The sequence below is a fragment of the Brienomyrus brachyistius genome, chromosome 22 (assembly GCF_023856365.1).
Source record: "Brienomyrus brachyistius isolate T26 chromosome 22, BBRACH_0.4, whole genome shotgun sequence".
Taxonomy (NCBI): Eukaryota; Metazoa; Chordata; class Actinopteri; order Osteoglossiformes; family Mormyridae; genus Brienomyrus; species Brienomyrus brachyistius.
In genome coordinates this window covers 7,542,079-7,568,716 of record NC_064554.1, presented here as the reverse complement: position 1 = coordinate 7,568,716, position 26,638 = coordinate 7,542,079, and the positions used below count along the sequence as shown (strand labels likewise).

Genomic DNA, 26,638 nt, shown 5'->3' with positions numbered 1-26,638 from the left:
TCAGCGATCCGGAAACACCACTGTGGCAGCGTACGCTTGTCAAGGATGCATATGTGGGCTGGTGGGTAGGAGGAGACGCCAGAGTCCAGAGAGTCGACCTGGAGTCCCGTTTACAACAAAGGGACAAAAGCACATCCTTGTCTTCCAGCTCCCAGGCTTCTGACATTAGCACTTCCTGTTGTCTTGAAGCGTTCATGCAGAATGACCCCAGAAAGCCACACCCTTTAATCGTACCCATCAGACAGTCAACAATGGCTCAGCAGGCTGTGGCTAAGCAGCCCCCCCTCCCACCCACCCATCCTGAGGTCTTATCAGGCTTACAGCCCGCCACCTGTCTGTAGACAGCTGAAACTTCACATTGAATGGAACCCATTTGGCAGCATAAACACGACACGGATCAGCTGAAAAGAACAAGCCGACGACACAGAAATCCAAGAGACAGAACGGCACCGCCTGCAGGAATCGCAAAATTGGATTAAATTGCCCCTCAGTTGTTTAAAAAAACGTGAACTGTGCCCAGCTGTGAGCTTCAGATTCATGCTAATATCTAAAAATGCAACCCACATGAAGCTAGAAGGCTGGCCGCTGGGAGCGCGCCACTCTACGACTGTCTGCAAATGGGGGTCCGCGACCCCCCAATTAAGATATTCAGAAAAAAACTGTCTTCGGGTTTATAGACAGAAAGTTGCTGACTCTGGGAAATAGTGTGTGGTGATTGGGCTGAATAAGTCAGGAGACTAAAAAAAAAAAAAATCTAGAATTTTCTTGCACGATGTATGAAAGAAATGAGGGAAAACATGAGGGGAAAAGGTATACATGGTCAAAAAAAGGCCTTAGCACCATACTCCTTGGAGACACACTGCTGACTCAGAGGTGACCTGGGAGCCCCCCCCACACCTGGATTTACAAAAAATACAAAAAAAGCAAATAAAAAAAAAAGAAGGCAAACCGCTGTAATGGTGGGAACGGCTTGGGTCTGTTCCTGAAGTGGGGGGGGTGGACGTCACGATGAGGTTACGACATTATCGTTTCAAGAGCATTATTTACACTACACATTTCACTTGGTTTGTTATTTCAAGCTCACATCCGAGATGGAAAACGGCGTTTAAAACAGCTGATGGATTTCAGGTCAAAAAACTTCAAAAATAAAAGCAGACGGAGTAGCGCAAAGCTGCACTGCATCGACGGCGACGGCAGTGATGGAGGGGGGGGGGGGCGCGCGTGCCTATGCGTTTGGAGGAGCGGCTGGGATGAGGAAGCTGGGGGGGCCGGTGATCGGGAACAGGCCGCTTTAGTGGGAGGCGGAGCTGGCGGTGGGCTCGGGACGGCTGGTGGCCAGGTACTTCGCCCTCATGCTTGACGTGTACTGCAGAGCAGGCCAGAGAGAGAGGAACAGTGAGAACAGGTTTACACTACTTACTACTCTAGATTTTGTCTTGATATACAGATGAGAGTCGGCCTTCTGCATGTGATGATGAAATCGAAATTGTAGTGAAGCAAAGAGAAAGGTGTATCATTTTTTTTTTGGTTAGAAACAAATAAGACTTTAGAATTTATTGATCAGTGGTCATTGTTGACACGCCACAGCACACGACGACGAAATGTGTCCTCTGCATTTAACACATATGTGACATAGCAGGGGAGCAGCTAATTCAGTGCCTGGGGAGCAGTAGCTTGGGGGCGGTACCTTAATCAGGGTACCTTGCTGGTCGGGGATTTGAACCAGCAATCTTCTGATAAGTGCACTTCCTTAACCATTAAGCCAAAAATCTTATTTAGCTACTTCAAGTATTATACTGAAGATATGATAGCATCTTTTTGTAACTGCAGTAATAACCAACTAATAATCATTTTCTTTATTATGCAGGGGTCTGGAGAGAGGTAAATGCTGTGACGTTCGGATTTCAGAGCATTAATTTATGCAGCTTAAAAATAGTGCTTATAGTGGAATGCCAGTAGAGGGCAGCAGAATAAGGTCGGGCCGGCGGAGGGTGCTGAACGGAGTGTAAACTCCACAGATTACATAGACAGGCGCGGAAAAACACACACTCTGGGTCATCTGGACAGCCTGCTGTGGATACGAGGCAACCTTCGGCTCCATAAGTACCAGGGTAACGTTCCTTCCTAGTTTCACGGTCAGTCTGTCCGCCTGCAAGAGTCCTACACTGAGCCTCTATTAACGGCGGCAGCAATTCCTTCCGGAGTTCTGTTAGTGCTCACCTCAGCGTTTAAGCTATGCTTTTGGTACAGTTAAAAAAAAAAAGACACAAAATGCACAAATCAGAATTACGTATGCGAAATATGAGCAGAACCTGAAGATGCATGTTCAGCCACCGTAAATGCAAACCCTTAATTCTGATGGGACCGGGACGAAAACTGTCCCATTTTACATGCCGTAGAGCCTGATGGAGCCATTTAGGTGGATCAGCCGTCCCCAAGCTGAGTGTAAGAAAAGCTGCAATCTGGCAGGGGGTGAGGTTTACGTCAGTACCCATCGCAAGCGCTTCACGCTGGGATTCTCATGGAAATGCTCAATTCTCACAGTGAACGAATGAAACGAAGAAGGGCGGCCATCTTAATGGCATGAAGATAGACAGATACGGCACAGACATATGGGGCACCTTCCGCTGCAACACCGAGGGTGACAGGTCACGTGCTGCCCAAACAAGGTAGAGCTGGTGGTGGAGGGTGTGGGTGTGTGGGGATGCAGGATGACTAAAGTGTGAAGGCGAGGCAGGGGGAGCCAGGTTGGCTTGGTTACCTGACAAGTGGAGGCTGGAGAGTTTGGGGAGGGGGGGGGGCAGGGGGGAGGGGTCTTTATCTGTACTGAACACACAGGAACTCAGCTAATCTACAATTACACAGAGTACATAATATGGCACTATTACTGCGGTAGAAGACATTTCATCTATTTTTCTTGATTACATCTGCACAGCTGAATTCCTCAAAGATTTCTCAGTATGGGCGAGGCCTGCTTATTTCACAAATTACCGGGGATTAGGTAATTACCATCTAATCGATAATTAAAGCTACCGGTGAGTGACCCAAACGCTAAAACAGCCCATTTAGCTCTGCAAAATGGACACTGGCTCCGAGGCCCATAACTGGCTAAGTTTGATTAAGGCCCTTAATCTCTGTTGCATCAGAGGCCCATTACATTTGCTTGGTCACTTGGGTGCTTCTGGAAAATGGGATCACAATTAAACAGTGAAGGTTGGGCTTTGACATCCGCACTGCACGACTTGAACACCTCCAGCTAACAGAACCAAACTGGATTCAGGGATAAAAGACAGGCTCTCAATTCCATTCTCTTTAGCTTCAAGGCTGAGATGCCATACGGATGGATTCACACACAGACTTTTGAACTTCAGCTGCATAAAACATACGTAAGCTGCAAAGAAGCATTAAATTATGACTGCTGCAGCACTGTCAGGCACTTTAAATAAATTTAAGTGCATTTAGGAAAAGCTTAAAGCAGAAGCCAGACTTAAACTAGAGCAAAACTTCAGTGTATTAATGGGAAATAATTAGCGAGAATGTTACATTCAGCATTGCAAAAGTCTTAGGCAGTCAAAGAATAATGTGTAAAGCTGTTTATCTCCGTAATAAGTGTATATGTGCTCAGGGGGGAAAAAAAACAATATAAAACATTAGAATATATGTAAATTAACAGTAACAAAAAAAGGAATTTCTCGTATTCTTCAAGAACGTACTGATATCTAGTTGGATGGCTAGATGAACACCACTTTGGTGCCCAAACATCTCCTCAGGGGCACCTCAGCTATTCTGTCTCTCGCAAATTTCACCACCAGCTCATTTAATTAGCTAAATTAATTCTAAATCTAATTAAGTCAATGAGGTACTACTTAGTCATACAAGGTGCGAGTGGTCGATCCGAATACACATCAATGTACTGCATTGATATTTCAAATGCTGGGGTGACTTCAGGAGAGGGTTTGAAATAGGCGAGCTGACACATATTGACAGACATGACATCATGGATTTACACCAACATGAAGCTCATTTGAATGCCTAACATTTTTGCACAGAACTGTGTATATAACCGCGATGAATAAACGTGCAGAGACCTGGGAAGCGTATTTAAGCTAAGATGGCTGCCCAAATACCTGCCGTGATGGAGGGGGACAAAGCGGCCACACTTACAGAGGGTGGGGGAGACTCCCTGCCAATCAGCGGCGTGTTCTCACACCGGGGGTTCTGAAAGTTTGCGTTCTGGGTCCTGCGTCACAATACAGAAAGGAGTCGCAATGTCAAGTTCAACCTGTAGGGGGCGCTGCAGTTAAATCCTCAATGACTTATCCATTGGATGCACAAGTAGTGAATATCAGAAACTGGGGAAGGAAATTCACACTGATGTGTTTACAAACATCTGATCTGTGATATACAAAGTTATATACGTGCCACTGGAACACACAAAAAGTTAACATGCTCTAAAAACATATTTCACATGCACGGTGCATTATAATGATTGCATTTCAGTCAAAGGGATTCCGGAACCATAAACTGACAGCTATACATAAATTTTGATATCTGTTTATACTAATTGTGCCCACTAAGACAACACGACAAGAGCAGATTCTGCACCATGTAGGACACCAAAGTTAATCCTTAGCCAGCACCAGGTAAAAACGGTAAGGACGAGGTATGAGATGGACCCAAAGAGGAAAGGTCTGTCTGAACATGAGAACAGACTACAGCAGTGTTTCTTAACCCGGTCTTCAGGGACTTGCAGAAAGTCCACATTTCTGCTCCAAGTAGGGACCTGGGAGGGAGGAGAAAAAACGTAGACCATCTGCAGGTCCCCAAGTACCGGGTTGGAAAAGGCTGGACTAGAGGGCTTATTCTGCCAGGTGGGGGCGCTGTGGAAGACTCACATGTACTCAGTGACGGGCGCGTTGCTGACGGTGTGGGCTGCGGCCGGGATGCTGGTCTCGCTGCCGTAGCTGCTCCCGCAGCTGTACAGGCTGGGCATGTGCACGCGGTACAGGTTATCATGTGGCGGCCTGTTACCGCGGCCCATCGACTCCTCCTCTCCTTCATCGTCGTTCCTTCAGGCCAAAAAATGAGTGAAAAAAATTAAAGTGACCGCGACACACTCTACACCAGACGCAAACTTAAAATATTTCTTTTAGATTTTTGTATATACTAAATCCCGTTTTAATGGAGGGGTTACAGAAAAGGAAAATAAACAGGAACATATCACTAATTGCAGCTTTCCATCAAAAAATAATCCTGTTATCTCAGGCTTAAATTACAACTCCTGGTCATGCTTTGTGACCTGGAAATGCTTTCAATTTTCTTTGCCAAAAAAAAGAGATTCAAAATGAAATACAACACAAATCGCAATCATTCATAGTGAAGTTTGTCTGCACCTAGTGGTCACGATAGGTATTACAGCTTCCTTCAGGAGGTCCATCCTCCGCCCTTGCCAGACATAAATAGACAAACTGGCTGGGATTATCTACATGTGGTCATACTGGGAAAGCCAAGCAGTGGGGACGGCTGCCAAACTCCGCAGTAGCAGCAGTCACGCTTTGCCACGCTGTCGTGACTGTCATGACGTGATTACTGGCTTCCTGGATGAGACGTTCCTCCTACGATTTATTCAACCCTGTTCCTCTAACAGCATTCAACAGCCTTTCATCTCAATTACTTAAATTAGGGTATCAATAAAACTATACTGCAATACAGCATGTCGGAGATTACCACGGCTCTGCAGCGCTATTTATTTACATGTTGTTATAGATTAAAGTGCATATTGACCGCTGACACACTGGCATTAATTAGGATTAGCGAGTTTATCATTGGGCTAAGAATACGTTGCATTCATAAATAGAGGGGCTCTGGGGTACAGATGGGGCCCATCTTGATGTCGGCTGTTGGGGGGGGGGGGGGGGGGGGGGGTGGGGAATGTGTATGTCAGATTGATAGCCACGGGGTTCACAATGTTCACACTAGAGTCATCATTCCGAAAAGGGAAATGGTCACGATATCCGATTAGCAGCTGAAGATCTAAATAAAACCCTTCGTAGCAGTGCAATTACACTGGGGTCAATTATTACCAAGTAGCAAAAAATGCTTCCGTCTTAACTGTAAAAACAATATGTACCTTAACACTAATGAGTAATTCAAGCCTCGGAGCACATTGTGGCAATCAGAGGTAATTTAATTATTTTTAAGCAGCTTCGTAAACATGTTGCGTCTTCACATTCTGTAATTGACACGCAGTCAGTGACAGAGCCCATCATTACCCCGCCTTGCGCACCGCAGTGCGGAAATGCAGAATGTTAACAGGGCAGCCCCATCGTTAAGCTAAGCAGAGCCTGGCAGTGCGGCGGCGACGCTATGAGCGCAGTACCCCCGTGCGCCTGCAGAGGGCGGCATCACCTTTTTGAGAATTTAAAGAGGACGGAGTCACGTTTTAAGAGCATAATGTAATCTTCTAGATGGGGATTTGGAGAGAAGAGGGGCAGACCACAGGTCCGTTCACGAACAGCACTCACAGCCTTCAGAAATGGCTTTATCTCCACGGTCACGGTCGAACACTTATGCTGAACTCAGGGGTGGCAGTGGGCAGGCAGCTTGAAACAAACTGTATCTTACAAAAGTGAGTAAAGGCCTTTCTGAACAGAAAGGATCACCGGTGATACTGATCTGGAGTGTCTTAAGAAGCAGGAAATCCATTCATTGTGCTTCCAGTTGCTTGTGTCTGGTAATGAGGATAATCAATCAATAAAGCAATCAAGCAAACGAAACTAAACAAAACAGCAAAACAAAACAAGCAGTGAATGGTGGTTCACTGGGAAGCACTGTTGTCTTGCACTTTCAACCCCCCCAGTTTGCGTGCAGTTTGCATGCCCCCCCCCCCCCCCCCCCCGCCCCGCCATACAGACTTCCTCCCACATGTTCTCTGGTGCATCTTAAGAGGCAAGAAACCTGCTCACTTTGATTATAGTTGCTTGTAAGAGTCTGGTAATGAGGATAATCAATCAACAAAGCAATCAACCAGACAAAAAGAACACAAAACAACAAAATAAAACAGACACTGAATGATGGCCCATTGGGTAGCACGGTAGTCTTGCACCTTCGAAGCCCCCACTATGCGTGCAGCTTGTAGCCACCACCCCCCCCCCCCATGTCATACAGACTTCCTCCCAAATGCCCTTAGGTGACCTGACATATCCAAATTGTCCGGTGTGTGTGACGATGCGCGTGTGTGCATGCCTGTGCCCTGTAATGGAGGGGCATAACATTCAGGATGTACCCCTGCCTTGTGCCTTATGTTGCCTGGGAGAGGCTCCAGCCCCCCACCACACGCTTCCCTGCAACTCTATCGAGGATGAAAGACTGAAAAGCAAATAGAGGGATTACTGTAGCTGAAAGGTGTCTGAGGTAAAAAAGGGTATTTTATGAAAGCGATTCAAGCCGTGACCTCTTCGCGCACTGCATTCGTGATATGGGTACAGAGGAGTGTTACAGTGATGCTCTGATCAGGAAGAGCCCATGGCGATCTAATTAAACCTCAGAAAACTCCTGGATCGTCTGCCGGACTCTGTGGCCAAAACCTCGCACAAGGGAAAGGCATTTGAGTGGGTGGGGGCGAGGGGGGCGGGGGGCTTGACATAAGGCAGCAGGAAGCTGACGAAACTGGGGAAGGGGGCCTTACCTCTTGGTCTGCCAGGTGTGCGGTACGCTGCACACGATGGAGCTGAACATGAGAGCCGTGACGAAGGAGAAGAGCACCAGGTAGATGAGGCCCTCCAGACCATCATAGCACAGGCCTGTTACAGCTTGGACGTAATCCTGCCAACAGAAAAGACCTAAACCCTGCATCCAGCATCCAACACATTCCAGCAGAGGCATGGGACACGTCTATTTCATTTTTTATGCACTTTCCTACAGATCTTTAAAGACATTCACATACACGGAAGACCCTAAAATAGCTTACAATTTTTTTCCAGGTCAAGGTAAGTGGATTGGTGAAGGACACAAAGCCAGCATCCTCTGCCAGGCTCTCCTGTATCAGGTAGGTAGACCTGGAGCTTGGCGCATTACCAATGTAGATCAGACAGACTTCCTTAAATCTTCATCAACATGTCACCGTGTGAAGGAAGCCGATTTGTTCGCACGTTGCAGGAAATCACGGCTCGTTTTTGCAGAGATAAGAGCTACTGACTATGGCATTTAATGCTGGTCAGAAGCCCCTGGGAGAACGTCATCACAACCCAGCCTTTACTCTGAATTTGTTTGCACCAAACAAAGTCAGTTTTTATATAAATACAACTGCCTGCTTGGCTTTTCTCACCGCCAATCCACCAGATGTGATTTATATAACAAAGTACTAATTCATCAATTTTACTTCAATGCGGACGCCCAAAATATATAACTGAAATATTCCGCATATCTGGAATTTTCCCCACTTGCAATATTAAAATGTTAGCCACTTTCCGATCAGCTTGCCTGACAAAAATTAAACAGCATGCCACAAAAGTACGTCCACCAGCTCTTCTGGATGAAAAGGATTTCACACTATGCTAGATGGCAGAGGTATTAGCTAGGAATATGACGTAATGGGTCTTCCAGTGCCCCTACCTCAATGCACAAAGGGCACAGCCCTCTGCAACAAAGTGCGATGGATATCTCCTGTTCCCTTAAGGGAGGGGGGGTGTCTCTTTTGGATCACAGCTAACGCTAATGTCCTCTGGCACTGCCGGCAGCGCACAGACTGAGCGACCGAACAGATGCAGGCAGACGGGTCGAGACGCAGACGAGATCAAACGAATACAGAGCGGATGAGCTGCTGTGACGTGAGGCTCACTCAAACGAACACAGATGCTCCCAGCTGCGCACCAGAAAAACAGATCAGGAAGAAGCTTCAAGAGGACTGGGGGTGGGGGGTGGGGCATGTGTGGTACAGTGTGATAGGAGCTCCTGTCCATCACAGAGTGTAGGTACGCAGACATCACCACCGCCCTCCAGATTCTCTGCTAAATTCGAAAACGATGACCCAGACCTGTTCACTAAGCACACACAGAATCGCACAAAAGCACGTACAATCCATCAGCACTCCACATTAGCATGATACCCTTCCGACTTCCGAAGGCACCGGAAAACCCCATAGACCAGGAAACATTCCAATCGATAAGCTTCAGAATCATTACATCACCTGGAAAAGCACAGCAGGCCTCCTCAATGAGAAACAGGAGCCGGATGTCAAAGCGTCTTGCAGCACATGAAATAGAACAACTGGCAGAGGGCGTGAGGCCTGCTCACCATGTGCAGGCTGCGGCAGTCAATCAGGGCGGTGAGCTGGTGAAGGCCGATCTCTGTGGTGTTCAGGACGCCCTGGATCATCTCCAGACTCCCCTGTGGAAGAAAGGCAATGGAGTGTCAGGGATGGGGGCATATTTGGATGCATGGATAATTCAGTTCAACAACATTGGTACGGAAAGGTGGTCTGAAATTACGCTGAATATTATGCTTAGTAATCGTATATTTTTGAAATCCTTGGGTAGAAATCCATTTTTGTGACTCATAACTCGCACATCTACTTGGAGAAATCTTGGCCCACTTTTCCTTACAGATCCCCTTCTGCCAGCTTTAAGGGGCTTTCTTTAAAGTACCGCCTTTTGCGTTATTTCTGTAGGGTTATGATCTGAGGTTTGACTTTCCCTAAGCATTTGTTTCTTCTTAACTGAGCCGTTCTCATGTTTAGTGCCATTGTCCACTTGCAGTTCAGCTTCAGATTTTTGACAGATGGCCTCGCATTCTCTGAGTAATTCATGGATGACGCGCTGATGGACAAATGGCTGGACCCTGAGGCAGCAAAGCAGCCCCAGGCCATAAAGCCTCTATGACCGAGCTTTCCAGCTACCATAAGGGTCTTTTACTCAGACAGTTTTACTTTTTCTTTACAGCCCAATGCGACGACTGGCATCGTCACCAACTCCACTTTTGCTTCATCCTTCCAAATAGCACTGATCCAGTAGTCTTCTTCCTTCTTGACCTGCCATGTAGGACAGATTTGTCTCTTTCTGAAGATTGACTCATGCATGTTGACATCGATCGAGCTGGCAGAACATCCCCTCGATGACACTTTTGGGTTCATGGAGACTTTCCGAAACGGCGTTCCTCAGCTCTCCCACTGAACAACGCCACATCTGGTGGGACGATCTGCTCTCGATAGATGGCCAAGAGTCTGAAATTTTCTCCATTTGTAGCAGATTTATATTGACGTTCGCTGGCCTTTCCCAGCGACGCAGACGCACATGCTTACCTTGGTCTTCGGAAATTCCCGCACAGCTGAGCGCAGCAGCTCCGAAATGTCATCCTGCATCTCCACCAGAGCTTTGTGGCTTCCTGACAGCTTCTAAAAAAACAGTCACAGCTCAGCCTGTCACATATCGCAGGAAAAGGCTCATTAAAAACAAAATCCCAATAAACATGGGGGGGGGGTATATGGAGCCTCCCAGTTAAAGTTTGAGAAACTTGGGACTGGGCAAGTTTATTGAAACTGCAAGGGTAACACAGACATGGCCCATCGCTGTGGAATCACACCAAATGCCACACTGACTCCCAACATGCCTGTCATCGTTTTATTATTCACAGAATTGTTCCGTATGAGGAAATAAAATCGCCCCTCTCCAACCCAAATACAAGTAGAACCTTCTTGTTACCTTTGACCCATTTCTGAAAGTCTCCAAGCCAAGGCAAGGATGTTTTTGTCTTGGTGACAGCGAGTTAACCTCAGCACCCTGTGTATGCTGGGAGCACAGCTCAAGCACTGGTTGCCAATATAAACCCCTTCACCACCAACCAAGAGGTGCGTATTACAAATTCGCCACACTGCATCTGAACGATCCCATGGAGAGCTGCTCCCCGAAATGACAAAGAAGCAGATGACACACTGATGGTTGGGCAATGGCGGGAAACATGCATTCATCCTACAGGTCGGGCATTTTCTGCTACAGTACGTTCGGACGATTACAGCAAAACGTAACAGCGGGATTAAAACAATGAACCATGCTGTGATTCCTGCATTACATCATTTATTAAAATGATTTGGTTCTCATTATGCATTCATGTGGACTACTAGTCACCAGGAAGTAGGAAGGCACACAGCACATGGAACAGGACAGCGAGGAAGAAAAGATGATAAATAAATGACGGTGTACCTGCTGGAAGGGGTTTGCGTGACCCACACTGCATACCAGGTAGTACTGGAGGATATCTGTGAAGAAAAGGTGATCGAAATGGTTAGAGAAACAGCACAAATGCGACTTCCGGGAAGAGAGGCATTCGCCTCCGTCTGTGGCAGCTCTGCTCTTTCATGCCACTTCCAGTCAGACCTGAGGTACTGAAGCCACACCCTCCCCCGTCAAAGCCACACCCTCCCCCGTCAAAGCCACACCCTCCCCCATCAAAGCCACACCCTCCCCCATCAAGGCCACACCCTCCCCCATCAAGGCCACACCCTCCACCGTCAAGGCCACACCCTCCCCCGTCTCATTTTCCCATCTAGCAGATGCCCCATCTCCTGTCGCAGACGGCTGAACTCCTGGTGCTCCTCCACAGTGTGTTAATCTCATTAATAATGCAACTTGCCATCATTTACAGTTCACCTAGTTGAACTACGTATTATTGGTCATGCAGGAATCCTGCAGCAATTATGCTAATCTGATGTAAAAACACACTGCTCTCCTTAAATTAGCCGTCGCAGCAGTTAAAGTAAGGAGGCAGATGAAGGGAAGGAGGGGGCAATGCGGTTTGGGATTCCTAAAAGGAGCTCCAGGAAGGGAGAGATCACAAGGGTCGAGGTCACCGGTGAACTGGTCGCCACCCCCAGTCAGGTCAGTGTCCCCGTATCATTGGTACTGTAGGGCGACAAATAATCAGTACCAGCAATGATCATTAGAACCTACACTGATCATTAAGGAATCTGATGATGCAATTAGCACGCTAATGAGAAACTATGGAACAGGCGGTTAGGGGCAGAACACCATGAGAGGACTCATCCACTCCGACACACTCGGCAAGCCAGAGACGATAAGGAGGAGGATCAACTCTTACTGTTTGATGTTTGTTAAGTTAGTCTCTGCCCTGTATGTCATACCCTCCCTGTCACATGGGGGTCCAGCAGCAGTCCACAGACATCTTTAAATTGCCTGTAATGTATAACTGTGTGTGTGTGTGTGTGTGCGTGTGTGTGTGTGCGTGTGTGTGTGTGTGTGTGTCTTTGTGCCCTGTGATAGATCAGCAGCCCATCCAGAACATACTCCAGCCTTACAGCCTTGTCTGGACAGATCCCAGGCCCCCCCTGTACACAATTAGAGGATTCCCAACTGTAAGTTTAAATCGAGATTCTCGAATAAGAATAAGAATCTGAGATGGACTGAACAATGTGGGCAGTTAGACGACCCCCAGGGGGCCCTTTATCGGTGCCCAGAGATCCGCTGATGCGTCACCCCCAGCACAGCCACATGCTGGCTTCATGCCCGGTGGCTGTGGAGGTGGGGGGGGGGGGGTCACTCGTGGGGGCAGCTCGATTACTTGACACACAGGTTGATTTTTTTCCCCCCCTGTGGAGAATGAAAAGGCAGATCGATTCTGCTCCTGTCTGACCTGATTCTAAGAGATATCCACTCACAGGGCTGAACCAGGCATCCCGAGGTTGCATGATAAATGGTACGGGGGGGGGTGGGAGGGGGCAAATAAACACACACAATTAGACACGTGTGAGGAGGACGGAACTGACGGATGTTTACAGGTCGTACCAGTGCTGAGTCAAATTGAGTCTAATTAGCAGTACTTTTTGTGGGGATCCCAGCACCAAACGTGCACGCGTGCACAAAAACACACACACACACACACACACACACACACACACACACACACACACACACACACACACACACACACACACACACACAATGGGCCAGTCGTAAACCACGGGCAAAGCAGTGGCCCGAGAACTAAATCCAATACATTAAATCCGTCCTAACAAAATAACGCCGATGACTTACGAGAGGTTAGAGACAAATGGAGCAGTTATGGCGAGAGCGTCTGAAATGATTAACCTACCGGTGACAGCACTTTGGGCACAGACTCTAAAATGTGAGAGAGATGCCTGCCAGGAGAAGCGAGGGCACATACACAGACAGCAGTAAAAGATGAGACCGAAAGGCCACGGGTCGCTTACTTGCTGATTTTGCAAATGCTGTTTCTAAAATTGGCTCAGAGGTGTAACACTGGGGCCCAAACGGACAGAGACTGACTAACAGAAGCAGTGTATCCCGCTCAACGTCCTCAGTCCGGGGTCCCGTAATATTCCCGCAGCTCCGAGTGAAGAATATCGGAAGGACTGGGAACCCATTAAGTGCCTAATCAGTACCTCTGTTTGTGGAGTTTGGATTTAATGTCCGTTTCCTCATGCTTCCCTATAGTCCGAAACCATCTAATAATAAGGATAGATTGGTGTCTAAATTGAACACGATTATGCACGATTATCAGCGTGTGTGAGCTGTGCTTCCTGGGATAGGCTGCAGGACTAACTTAGCGCTGTGCTGGATAAGTGCTTATGAACAACGGAAGCATGGCAGAAGGATGGATTAACGTCCGGCCTGATTTTCTTACTTAAAAATGTCCTTTTGCTCAAACCCGCAAACTTGCCGCCTGAACAGCGTGATGAAGCCGCAGTCTTCATTCCACACGCCCAGTGTCACGTTTGACATTGTCCTCCTGGTGCATGTGATTCAGCACGCCGAGATTAACGCCGCGATCACACAGGCCGACAGAGAACACTCCTCCTCTCATCACTTCTGTTCCCTCCTACTTCCACTCCCCTAACCCTTTAGGATTATTCATCCTGGATTATTAGCTGGGGCCTCGTTGGAACTGGTTAGGCGTCTGCCCAGTGCACGTGAGTGACCCATGACCCTCAGCCATCTATCAAATGACAACTGCTGAAGCTTTGTGCCCCAGATAAAACATTATTTATGCGAATTAAAAATGCGCACGAGGGCACAGGCAAATGACTCACAGAACCGCCACAGTTCTTATCCCTGACTCAACGCTCTAATGAAATGTCAAATTACTCACAGTAACGACACACAGTAACAAGACGCTATAAAGTTTTGGGCCAAGTATTTGCTTTTCTACCATACGGAGTTTGCGGACAGCAAACGGTTCCCTCTGAAAAACAAATATAAAAAATCCAGGACTACAACTCATAACTCGTGCACAGCAGAAGGAGGAAAGTTCAGAGAAACTGATCCATGACCTCAGAACACAGGAAAGAGTACTTACAAACTATTGCGTAGCCACACAAGAGCCAACCAATACCCCCTGCCAATGCATCATAATGGTACGTTCCATTTCCATATCCGCTGGCTTCCGTTTATTAGGATTTGTGGCCTGAGCTCCATCATTTCACCCCTCACCTGGCAGCCTGTGGATCTCAAAATCTCCTATCTCTTCTCCCCCCCCCGACAGGCAGGCAGGAGACCCAGTCTTGCAGGACCTGACGTTTTGCTATGACCCAGGCGTGACCCCTCTGGAGTCTCTCCAGAACGTTAAATTTACCATCCCAGGATACAGAATACATTACATGCTCCTATGGTCACCCAAAATCTATTTTAATTATATATTTGGACATCGCTATTGTATATATTTTTGGAACTAGAGAGAGACAGGGCTCCCCGAACATGATTAGGCCCTGTACCGCAGTGTAGTATCCAAGTTCAGGCCCAAAAACGCGAGTGGCCCATTGAAATCCGCGAGCCCACTGCCCTTTCCCTGATGTCAGTGCAAAAGGCACACAGAGGGAGATTTGCAGAGGAGAATTAGAGTGGCCCTTTATCAGCCCCCCGCCGCACTGCTTATATAACAGCGGAGAGAAGCAAGGACCCCCACAGCAGACATTTAATCCTCAGAATCTGGCGCCCAACCCCAAAAGAAAAACATTTGCGGTGAATGTCAGACCAGCTGGTAAAGAGAGAGAGAGAAGTGCAATTTTTGGTCTTACCTTTGCCGACCACAGCATTCTCTTCCGTTACTTTGGTGACGAACTTGTCAGGGGCTGCACAAAAGTCACTGGCACTCTGAAGGAGGAAGGGGGGGGGGGGAGAGAGAGGTTCAGCAGAACAGCTTTAAACCCCATACACCACAAAGCACACAAGCAGCCGGAGAGAACAGCGTCGACAGAAATGGACAACTGGGTTCTGTCGAATATATATAAAAAATAAAAACTTGGCAGCTTCAGAGTGCTGAGGTCACGAGGCAAAGCACTTGGGGGAGCCCACGTAGGGGAGCGCTGGTATGAGGGGGGCATTTGCAATTTAAATGCGGGCAGCGTGAGAGCGAGTTCAAAAGGGAAGGGGGTGAACACAAATTCGAGGGGGAGAGCTGGCAGAGAGGTAAAAAACACAAAACAGAGAAGGAGACTGCTTCATGTTTATGGATGTTATGTTAGGGGAGGACGGAAAACAAGAGACCGACAAGAGCAGTGTGGAAGGCTGTTTGCCGGGAGAGGCTGTGCGTGTTATATCAACATCTCTGCTGCTTCAGATTCACACCCAAACACAAACGACACACGAGGTTGGGTCCAGTTAAAGATCTCGGTCAATCAGCTTTACTGATGACGGCCTAGAAAGTGTCTTAGCTGAACAGCATCCCCCCCCCCCCCCCCCACCGCCGCCAGCAATGGGGTCAGCTGTGGCAAGACACTCAGCACCTCTATGAGTCCACTTCCATGGATAAAACAGCAGTGATCTAAACCTCTTACAGCAAACTGTGATTCGGTAAGACCTAGAAGTCAAAAGTGTCCCATTCTTTTAAAACTAGCATTATTTGTTGGTGACTTTCTCATTAGAACTAAAGTCCAGTGCTTTTGTGGATATTCAGGTAGAGAGAGAACCTTAACGGGGGGCGCAAACTGAAATATTTATTTTAAATATCTATCTCCACATCAGAGCCAATCAACTCTCTAAATAATGGAAGCAATCTTCTTGTTTGGGAGGGGGTGTGGGGTCCTTCTGGTTACAGCTTTATCGACTGTACTGTGCCCCGGGAGACACAAGTGAACTGCACTCACGTTTGGCTCATGCTCACATTCAAACAGACGGAGCAGGCGGGCGAACGCGCCCATAAATTGCCAGCCAGACTGCACACTCGCTCTGCCGCCAAGCGAGCGGATGCCAAGATGGCCGACCGAGAGGGGCTGTACCCACCGCGTTAGCAACGCTTAGCTACTAAATATCATTCACAAAAACGATGACGGACATGTCGGGGACCGGTCAGACGAGCTGACTTCCAGTAGGTGGCTGAAAGCCTGGATGAAAATGCAGAGCCAGTGAACGATAAGGCAGTCTTACAACGGGAATCATGTGATCAGGTTACTAACCAAACACTCTCTGAATGGCAGCTCGCTTGAGCGCCCTCTTTCTTACGGGTCTGGCTTTTTCCCGGCTCTGTGGTTACAGATGCTGCACATCTTTTATAACCCACTGCTAACCCTGTCGTTTTACCTTCAGCCACATGAAGCACACAGGTGAACGTCGTTCCTGAGAAGTTAACGGACGCGGAGCACGAAGAGCTACGCTGCCCCGATTGTCATTGTGTAGGAGTAGCCTAGTCAGTGGAAAGTACAGCCGTCCCGTGTGCCGCTAAAGGGGACTGGGGGCGTATTTGTGTGTCAGCCTCAAATCGGGAAGAGAGACAGCCTGGGCCGACGCTGCGCACTGGGCCGACGCTGCGCACTGGGCCGACGCTGCGCACTGGGCCGACGCAGCTAGCTCTGCAGGATAGAGATTCATGCCATGTACAGAAGGTTGTGGGTTCAAATCCCATGTCTGGCATCGAAATAATATTACTGTTGGGAACTTGAGCTCTTAACCTTATCCTGTCCAGGGCACTGGACCCTGGTTGACCTGCCAATACAGTTTGGACACAAGCATCTACTGAATAAATAAATTTGAAAGTGATTTCATCTCTGATGCGTGATCCCTGTCGAGTTACGTCCGCCATTTCGGCTCCACCTACACCCTTTTCTGTTTTTCTCGCCCCGTCGCTCCCCCCGGCTGTCGGCCATTTCCACTGCATGCTCCGTTTCCCTCATGCCGCATATGGTACTATATTTAGTGGAGGATGTGATAATTGGGCATTCTGTGAAATTCATAGGCTCAACACCAGGGCGGAGAGGAGATCGGCGCACTACACGGCATGAACGCTCAAACTGTTTTGTCAACATCCGACCAATAAATGGATTCACAGAGTCAGGAAACAGCGTAATTTGCATCTTATGAGTGGTGGATCTGTCATCCTGAATGATATGAAAGACTGTTTATGCTCAAGGAGACCCAGATGTACCAATAGTTCCAGAACTTTCTCTACTGCCATCAAAATTGCAGTAAATAAACACTATTCAAATAACAAGGTAGATCAAATCTGGGTTTATTACGTGAGATTCGAAGGATTTTATTTCATTATTTATGTTTTACAGACACACCCCTGGAGGGTCTGTGAAAAGGATTCAGAGAAGAATGTCACAGTTGCTCAATTCGAGTGACTAACTTATGAAACCTGGCTACCGCCATCAGTGGCGCGATGGAAGCGAGAGAGTGTGTGAGGTCTGCGCCACTGTTCCCATGGAAATACTCACCGCGGAGACGGCCAGCTCCAGGCCCAGAGATCCCCAGCTGATAATGAGCGTCAGCACGCCCAGCAAGCAGACGCTGTGAAGAGTGGAGGAGGGAGAAGAGGCACGGTCAGAAGGCAGCTGTGTGTGTGTGTGTGTGTGTGTGTGAGAGAGAAAGAGAGAATAACACTATCTAGGACAACACTTACTGCAATGCGTAGTGTATATATAACTGATAGGCTGTAACGGAGGCATCCTTTTATAATCTAAAAGGACAAACATTTACAGAGATGGTAGCATGAGCAACAACACTGAGAAAGAACTTAACAGGGAGTAAAAAGGGCAGCTGAGAGAGGGTGAATCTTCCCGAAAGATGACAGCTATCTGAAAGTGAAGCCAGATATTTGCTGAAAGGAGATAGACATTTAAAAATATCATAAAGGGTGGCTTTATGGGTGGCTTTGTCAATAAAACTAATTTTCACATTTCCACGGGCTGGGTGTGGCTCAGGGTGCTTCCTGCCAGATTGATTCTGACTGTGGAAACATGAGACCGACTATAGCTGCTGGCAGATAGCAAAACAGACACATTTCAGAAGTATTTTTATACCCAGATCTGAAATGGGGGGTGGGGGGAGGGGTTGTGAGATACTACATGTATGTGGCAGATCAGTAAATAACCGTAAATGGCGTAATGACCCAAAAGGAAACTGGCCGGACTGGCCAGGTTCCCCGAGGGAAGCACCAGGCTGACCAGACAGTGCTGGCGGGAGCAGGTATCAGTTCGGCCGCTCCGCTTACGTTTTCTCTCGGGGAAGCTGCTTACATTTCAGATTCCACCTTTCCAAACCGCCAGGCTCGACGTCAAAATCTTTCCCCGAAGCGGCTCAGCCGACAGCTGGATCAACTGCTTGGCAATCAGAGGTGCTTCTCACCAGTCTTAGATGGTCGCATCCACTGAATTCCGTCCTAATCCGAAGTAGGACAGACTGAAAAGGGCTTTAAGGCCTGGTCAGTGAGCAGGAAGCGTTGGGTCCGAACTGCTAACACTCTCTTTAGCCGACCTGGCCCTGATCCCGGCACGTCCCTCCCCAGGCATGACTACACGTTTTGGATCTGCTCCGGGGGTTCCATCATTGACTGCAGTTCTTGTGAACAGCATGGAAATGCGAATCTGGGAGGCAGAGGGACCCGTGCCGAAAAAAGGCATCCACCGCCCACGACCGAGTACCCAGCGAGCTACGGACAAAACAACCGGCAACTCAAGGCGAAGCAAAGAACCGCAGAGCATCCTGTGCCTGCTGTCGGCCCCCGTCACGGCCGTAGGAGGTCGCGGGCCACCCCCACGCTCCGGGGAAAGAGACCAGACCCAATGCCAAAAACGGAACACGCGGAAATTCAGAATATGCTCAGGGCAAAATAGACAAATAAATAAAACAGAATTAACAGCAGCTAATAAGCCGAGGATTTTACGATCCGTCCTTCAAAGGCGATGACTACGCAGATCATTACCCACAACTCATAATTCACCATATAATAATCTGTGAGTACAAGGTACTAAAGAGATTTAAATTCTGTGTTTTGTGTCAGACACCCATAATGAACAGTAAATAATCAAGCAGGAAGTGCAGACAAAAGGTAATCAAAACCCAGGACTCGCCTTGAAGGGCGACTGATTAGGGCCATATTTCATATGACAGATGCATAAGCAATCAAGACACACGGGTGAAAATAAATAAACCCTGAGGCGTTGTGGGTTTTGGATTTTCTCACTGGCTGCCGGGCTCTGAAAACCCCAAACCAGCAAGGCAAACGTCCTCACCAGCTGTCTATGGATTTAGGGAATCGAGCTGGGACCTCCCCCTCTTCGGTCAGGTGACCCGACTTACCCAATGAGCGTTCCCTTAGAGTTGCGAATGAGGCCGAACAGCACCAGCAGGCAGATGATGACATCGAACAGCAGCAAGCCCAGATAAGCCAGCCACCTGGAAGAGAAGCAAGCGACAGCGTCATGTCACCCCAGAAGGTTCCCTCGCTGCCAACGTTGGGACAGAACACCACCGGTTATAGGATCAGGCGGCAGCCTCGCCAGACGCTGACCGCAGGCACATGGGGGCCCAACCTGACCGCATGGCCCCCACAGCCAACGAGGGCAGCCTCCCCGGGGACTCGTAATCGATCCGACACTGTCGCCTGCGTGCTTTCGGTTCCTTGAGGCTCTGAAGGAACACGAGCGTTGAGTGCAAGTGATCAGCACAGCGATTTGAGAAGAAAAGAACCTGTAATCATTGGACCCTGGATTATAGGAGCAGGACTGAAGTGCAGCAGCAAGTGGAAGCCGTACCCACTCAAAGAAGACACTCAGTTCAGAGATACACATTATTTCTCCAGGAATGTAGATATTGGTACCACACTCCCGTGGCTCTCATTTTATGGACTAAGAAACAATAATGTTATGCATTTATTGCGGAAAATCTGTCAAATTCTAAGACTCTAAGGGGGGAAATGACATGTTTTGTAGGATTGTCATGCAGAGATTTCAGACCTAAAAACACTAAACAGTAATTTCCAGTTATCGCTTACATCTACGCCACTGAGACTCGCTTCTTACGCCACCTAATTTTTCCTCATTGATCCCCGAGGTGAACCGCAAACCTTAAATGCTGATTGTAGAGCGTAAGGGGAACCTAGCTTTCGTAGAATGGAGCAGATCAGGGCCGGGGATGTCAGTTGACGCGGCTCTCCGACGGGGCCGCGAGCGAGGCAGCCACCCACACCCAAGATGCTATTCTCCAACAGCCAGACCTCAGCCAGCAGAGCAACAACCACCTGAAAAATCGGCCGGGTCTCGAGTTCTGTCTGGAGCTGACGGCGGTGACACGAGCCTCACCGGTACCAGTCGTAGAACTCCGCTCTGCTGGCCAGGTCCTCCAGGGAGACGTCGGTGTTCCTCCAGAAGGGAATTTCGGCCTCCTGACGCACCAGCTCATCCAGCTGACCTTGCAGCTTCTGCACGATGGACACATAGTCCGCCTGCTTGGCGTACTCTCCGTCCAGCTGCTGAAGGCTCTCGCCCACCGTCTGGTTCAGCAAGGCGGTGCTGTCCGACACCTGTACACATACATGTGGATGTGAGGGCGGCAGAGGAACACAGGCATGGTCACACGCACGCGGGCAGAGGAAGACGGGCACATGGGCACGCGGGCAGAGGAAGACGGGCACATGGGCACGCGGGCAGAGGAAGACGGGCACATGGGCACGCGGGCAGAGGAAGACGGGCACATGGGCACGCGGGCAGAGGAAGACGGGCACATGGGCAGAGGAAGACCGGCTTGGGAACGCACAACAACATGGTGAAGACGGCATTTTAATTTTTATGTATAGATTTCATTTATATGTTTCTTTTGCTGCAAAGGACCCAGCGGCAGCACAAAGGGGGTTTCCTAAGTAAGCGGAGAAGACAGAGATAGGCTGCCCGCTGCCTCAGGCCTTACGAACAGAGACATCGCTGTGCAGTTTATCTGCAGCTCTGCTTTCTATTTGGGTCAGCGTCAGTCAGGAGCAAATCGATACCATCTCCTGCACTAAAAAAGGATAAACACTATACTACACACACACACAAATAAATAATTATATTTTGAAGCTGTTTGAATGATAGAAACTATACTGATCTAGCCAAACACACCATAACCCTAAGAGTGTGTGCGTGCTTGTGGGGGGGGGGGGGGGGGGGGCACAGGGGTCATTACCAGCTTCTGCACTCCTGCCACTGTGCGGTTGGCGTGTCGCAGGGAGTATGTCAGCCGGTTAACTCCATCGCACGTCTCGCCGTTCCCATAGAAACCAACAGCAATGCCAGCACTGGAGACAGACAAAGGCAGAGATTGAGATGATGGTGAGCGGGGGGGGGAGACAAAAAACGAGGTGACCCACAGGCTCCCCCAGGCCAAATGGAAGGGACCCAGCAGCCTCTGTGAAAGCGAGGCATGGTTACAGCCTGGGGGGGAGGGGGGAACTTTGCAGTGAACCAAACAGCAGCAGCAACCGTGGGGTGGAGCAAGGGGCCTGGAAGATTAAAGGAAAGTCATCTAGAGAGACTGGGAACCACTGGGGGGAAAACCAACAGGTCACCATGTAGGGGGGGATTGGACGCCAAGGGCAAGAGGGAACAGGGTACTTTAAAACAACAATTTTTGGGAAAAGCTTCTCAAAAGTTCAAATTTTTAACAAAAAAAAACATTTAAATACATCGCCACTCCTTAATGCGGAATTAACTATTTCCACCCCCTCCCAAATGGTATAGACCACTGCCATTACTGCCAGTAAACAACTTACTGTAAACCCAGTTTGATGGATGATTTAAAAAATTTCAGAGCTGGCAAGGAAAGCAAAATCACATTTTTCAAAACAGATCTCCAAACCATCCAGCGGCTGCCATTTCCCCCCTTCTAGCTGTGGAGTTGTTTCCTCCTCTCTGTATTCCTGCTTTTATTCACCATTTCTTTACAGTATTCTGTTGTCTTTAGTGCAGTCAATTCCACCTACCGCCAGTAGGGGGCGCATGTGACCTCTGAGCAAGGCCAATCCATTATTAGACGCAAACCCCCGCTCCACACACCCTATGTTCTACCCCCTAATATCCAAGCCAAATTGAGGCCCGAATAAACAGCTGAACAATGGCCCATTGAACAGTCAGCATGGTCCAGCTAAAAATTCCCAGGGTTGAACTGCCCGGGCTTTGGGGGGGGGGGACTATCAACGTCCTTCTCTCCAAAACCTGAGACATGGGTTCAGGACTCTGTGAGGAAGAGGTGAGAGCTGCCTTTACTTCATCATCATCCTTACATCTCCTACAAAGAGGGCACTGCAGCGAGCTCTCTACCACACTTACACGCTCTACTCAAGGCAACACATAACCAAGACCCACACAAACCTACAAAACTTGACATTCCCCAAATTTCTCCTCATACAGGAGAATAAAGCCCGTCCCACTTAAAAAAAATAATAATAATAATGAAAATGCAAACACTGTGGGGCGGCATGGTGGTGCAGTGGTTAGCACTGTTGCCTCACACCTCTGGGACCCGGGTTCGAGTCTCTGCCTGGGTCACATGTGTGCGGAGTTTGCATGTTCTCCCCATGTCGTCGTGGGGTTTCCTCCGGGTACTCCGGTTTCCCCCCACAGTCCAAAAACATGCTGAGGCTAATTGGAGTCGCTAAATTGCCCATAGGTGTGAATGTGTGAGTGAATGGTGTGTGAGTGTGCCCTGCGATGGGCTGGCCCCCCATCCTGGGTAGTTCCCTGCCTCGTGCCCATTGCTTCCGGGATAGGCACCGGACCCCCCGCGACCCAATAGGATAAGCGGTTTGGAAAATGGATGGATGGATGCAAACACTGTTAGAAATGGGGTGTTTCATTCGCCAAACCCAACCAACATGGTGGCCGAAGCGAATGTCAAACTCAGAGACGTTTGTAAGCCTCACACTGTGTTTGTTTGCAGATTTGAATAATCGTTCGGTTTTCTGTGTTCGAAAGACGACGTGCAGCTCTTGCCTGAACAATGCTTACCCTTCTAATAGGGCATTCACTGGAAGCTCAGCCTAGCTGCATTTTTGTTTGCTACGTGTTTGCAATGTGCTATTTGTCTCACTTATATACACCGCTTTGCACATAAGCGTCTGCTAAATTAAGTTAAGTAACGCTTGTTGATATGGTTTGCGCCACATTTTAGTGTAAAGACTAGATCTGCTTGCCTCCCACCTTAATCCCACATGACCGACAGTCACATGGATTCCAACGCCCGCTCCATCGTTTCACTCGACACAGAGCGATAACATTCAATAGTGCGTCACATTACAGTGTTTCTAACTTCACAGCCGCCCTCACACAGGTTGTCATGATCACGCAATTCAGCACTTCAAGATTCAAGGTGCTCGAGATAAATTATGTGAAGAGGTTGTATAAAAAGTTCTTTAAAAAAAAAAAAAAAAAAACTGGTATAGAATGCATATCCACCTTTAAGTAGGAATTACAAATACAGCGGTCGAGATACTTCACTGTGACTGCAACTGAAATCTAGATCAATTTTTATGTGTAAAAAAAAAATAAAAAAGGACTCTTCAGATCTTCATAGCCCCAGGGGCTTATGGGAATCCGGGACAGAAGGCTCTGCCTTTTAAAGGTTGATATCACTGCATGAAGAACATTTACCACTAACTTCGCCTGAAGACAAAGAGGAATGCTCACATCAAGGCGCTGATATGGACACAAGAGAACCACCGATGGTTTGCAGGCTTTTCCTGAGTCTAATCCCAGTACTACACCAGTAATGAAGACAGAGCCATATCCTGGTAACAGCAAAAGTAACAATTATTCATCTGTATCAAGCAAAAATCTGGAGTGAAAAACCTTGTTTTTTTCTTTTAAAGCCCGTGTTCAGGTCAGCATTCATCCAGCACAGCAGACAGTCCAAAGCATGTTTAGCGGCACCTGCCGTGGAAACTGGTCACTCTGGGAAGAGCCCAGTATGCTAAGCTTTTTAGGAAAACAGCATCAGAACGATCCCTCCTGTTCCACAGTCAAACGTCATCACCATAGCAACCATTCAAAAAAAAAAAAATTTAATAAAAAAACTGCAAGCGGAGCTTACACAGAAAAGGCAAGTGCTTTTGTGTCTGATTACACGCGATAACGTATTACGGGATATAGACCGCGGACCGGGGGGTATTTTAAGAAAAGCACAGTTGATGCAGGAAAACAAAAGGAGAGCAAAATGGAGACAAGCTGATCAGGCTGTCAGTCACGTGGATTTCCGGCTGAAGCGGAATGAACTCGGGCGGCTTATCTGACGGATACTGCGCCTACGTCGCTCCAACGAGCGGAAGACTGTGGGCCGATACACTCCTAAGAGGCGGTGGCTGGACCGAGCGTGCTGTGACCAGATTTACTGCAGCGCCACATGCAGTCGCTGGTGCTCGATGTCCTTGAAAAGCAACTGCAAGGTTTCTATAAAAAAAAAAGCCTCCCTATATTTACAGGCCACACCGATTGATGATAATATAATGTCTTAAAATCAGCAGTACGTTTTGCTAGATTGCAGTGCGGCATAGAGCTCTGTGTTTATTACTGAAATAATTATTCCAAAGTGATTTCCTCCCTTATTTGTCAATTTCGCTGACTATTAAAAGATATTCACATTTATTTAGCATACACTTCCAGCCGCAATGGCATACATTTTAGGGAAAGCGAAGTCAGCCAGTTCCTGGATCAATAGGGGTTTAAGGGTGACATCACTCTGCTGACCGGGAGGGTTTGAGCTGATGACCTTCCGATCACAGTGCCACACACCAGCAGATACTATGGGAGATGAGTAAGATGGTGTAACATGATAAAACCGAGCCTCTCTCCTCTGTCTGTTCTTACAGTTCAGAAGCTACAGTCGATTTACGTTGGAGGGTGAGCTCGACGCTCTCATCGGACACGCTGCTGGCAGAGCGGCATCCCGCCCACACCCTGACCCCCTGGCAGCCACGCTGCTTCGAAATGAAGGCACGTCTGGGACCGGCCGGATTTCTCGATGCACGTCCGCTACAAACACTGAACAAGAGCACAGACAGACAATGGAGACCATTGAACTTTGGTTCTGCTTGATTTTCGCCAAGATGAAAAGCCTGCATGAGAAAAAGCCCAATTTTTAATCAAAGCATAACTAATGCAGAATCCTTGTTTTACAAACAAATGCGTATTTGTCATTTACATGCTGATCTTGTCACTTTTTTAAACAGCACTGCAATTTTCTCAACTGTGAGAAAAGCTTTGGGAAAACAAATTCTCCAGTATCTGGAAGTTAATGGATGATGATCTCAGAAAGTTGGGGAGGATTTGGATGCTTCACGGACAGAGTGAGGTCAGGGGTCATTACTCATACACATTGGGCCCCCCCATTCTGGGATATTCCCTGCCTCGTGCCCATTGCTTCCGGGATAGGCTCCGGACCCCCCGCGACCCAGTAGGATAAGCGGTTTGGAAAATGGATGGATATTATATATATATATATATATATATATATATATATATATATATATATATATATATATATATATATATATATATATATATATATATATATATATATATATATATATTTTTTTTTTTTTTTTATTTTTTTTTTCCTCCATTCCCTACGCAGATCACAGGACCGATGGGAGCAGAGATGCCCTGGATTTGCAGCACTGTAGGATATCGTGCTTGGTCCACCTTTCAGAGTTCAGAGAACTCATCCATGTATTTTGACAGCGAGCTTCTGTGTTCCTAGGAAACAGAAAAGGGTATAAATCCGCACGGCCCGTCCAGGCTGGCATGCAGGATTCATTTGTTACTTTTTATTTATTGTCAGGGATGGACAGACGAGAGGAAAGGTAGTCGGTGTCCTCACTGATAGTCAAAGATATCATTTTCTGCTCGGCATTCAATTAGCAGTGCCTGCACTTAATTACCCTCACCAGCCGCAGACTGAAGCTCTGGATCCTGGCGGGGCACTGCAGTGTTATCACGTTGGATCCAGTAGCTCCGTAAATCCAGTTACATTTCGCCTTTGGTTACCAAACCTGCGCCGTTTCATCAGGCAGCAGCAGAACTGCAGGAACGTCATACAGGGGACATAAACCTTAAAATGGCTGTATGAAAATCTAAGCTTAAAAACGTCACTGTTACTAAAATAAACTAATAATTAACATGTGGACCAAGTGATTTTAATGAAGGGCTGCAGCACAGTGTTTTAGGCGAGAGGCCATCACAGATCAGGATAAATCATTAGAGATCATTAGCATGCTGTGGTTATATAATAAGGCAGTAATATGAAGGTCTTATTATATGCACCAGGCTAGATTAATGGGCTAATTTGGCTAAGAGAGTTTGATATGCAAAACAGCCATTTGTAAAGGCCAACGCCCTGCGGACCCCTCTTTTCAGATTTAAATGGTGTAC

General features: G+C 47.8%; 1 protein-coding gene across 2 annotated transcripts in view; it reads right to left on the bottom strand.

The window, feature by feature from the left end:
- Positions 1-300: 300 nt before the first annotated feature.
- ttyh3a (tweety family member 3a) overlaps positions 301-26,638 on the bottom strand; it is a 52,840-nt gene continuing 26,502 nt past the window's right edge. For both annotated transcript variants that reach the window (XM_048990278.1, XM_048990279.1), the window contains 12 exons: positions 21,402-21,513; positions 20,543-20,763; positions 19,542-19,637; positions 17,678-17,750; positions 15,044-15,119; positions 11,196-11,251; positions 10,298-10,390; positions 9,295-9,387; positions 7,688-7,824; positions 4,896-5,069; positions 4,165-4,240; positions 301-1,366 (listed from right to left, as the gene is read on the bottom strand). In XM_048990278.1, the coding sequence (XP_048846235.1) occupies positions 1,292-1,366; positions 4,165-4,240; positions 4,896-5,069; positions 7,688-7,824; positions 9,295-9,387; positions 10,298-10,390; positions 11,196-11,251; positions 15,044-15,119; positions 17,678-17,750; positions 19,542-19,637; positions 20,543-20,763; positions 21,402-21,513 (1,282 nt within the window). In that variant the 3' untranslated portion in view covers positions 301-1,291. The remainder of the gene's footprint in view (positions 1,367-4,164; positions 4,241-4,895; positions 5,070-7,687; positions 7,825-9,294; positions 9,388-10,297; positions 10,391-11,195; positions 11,252-15,043; positions 15,120-17,677; positions 17,751-19,541; positions 19,638-20,542; positions 20,764-21,401; positions 21,514-26,638) is intronic.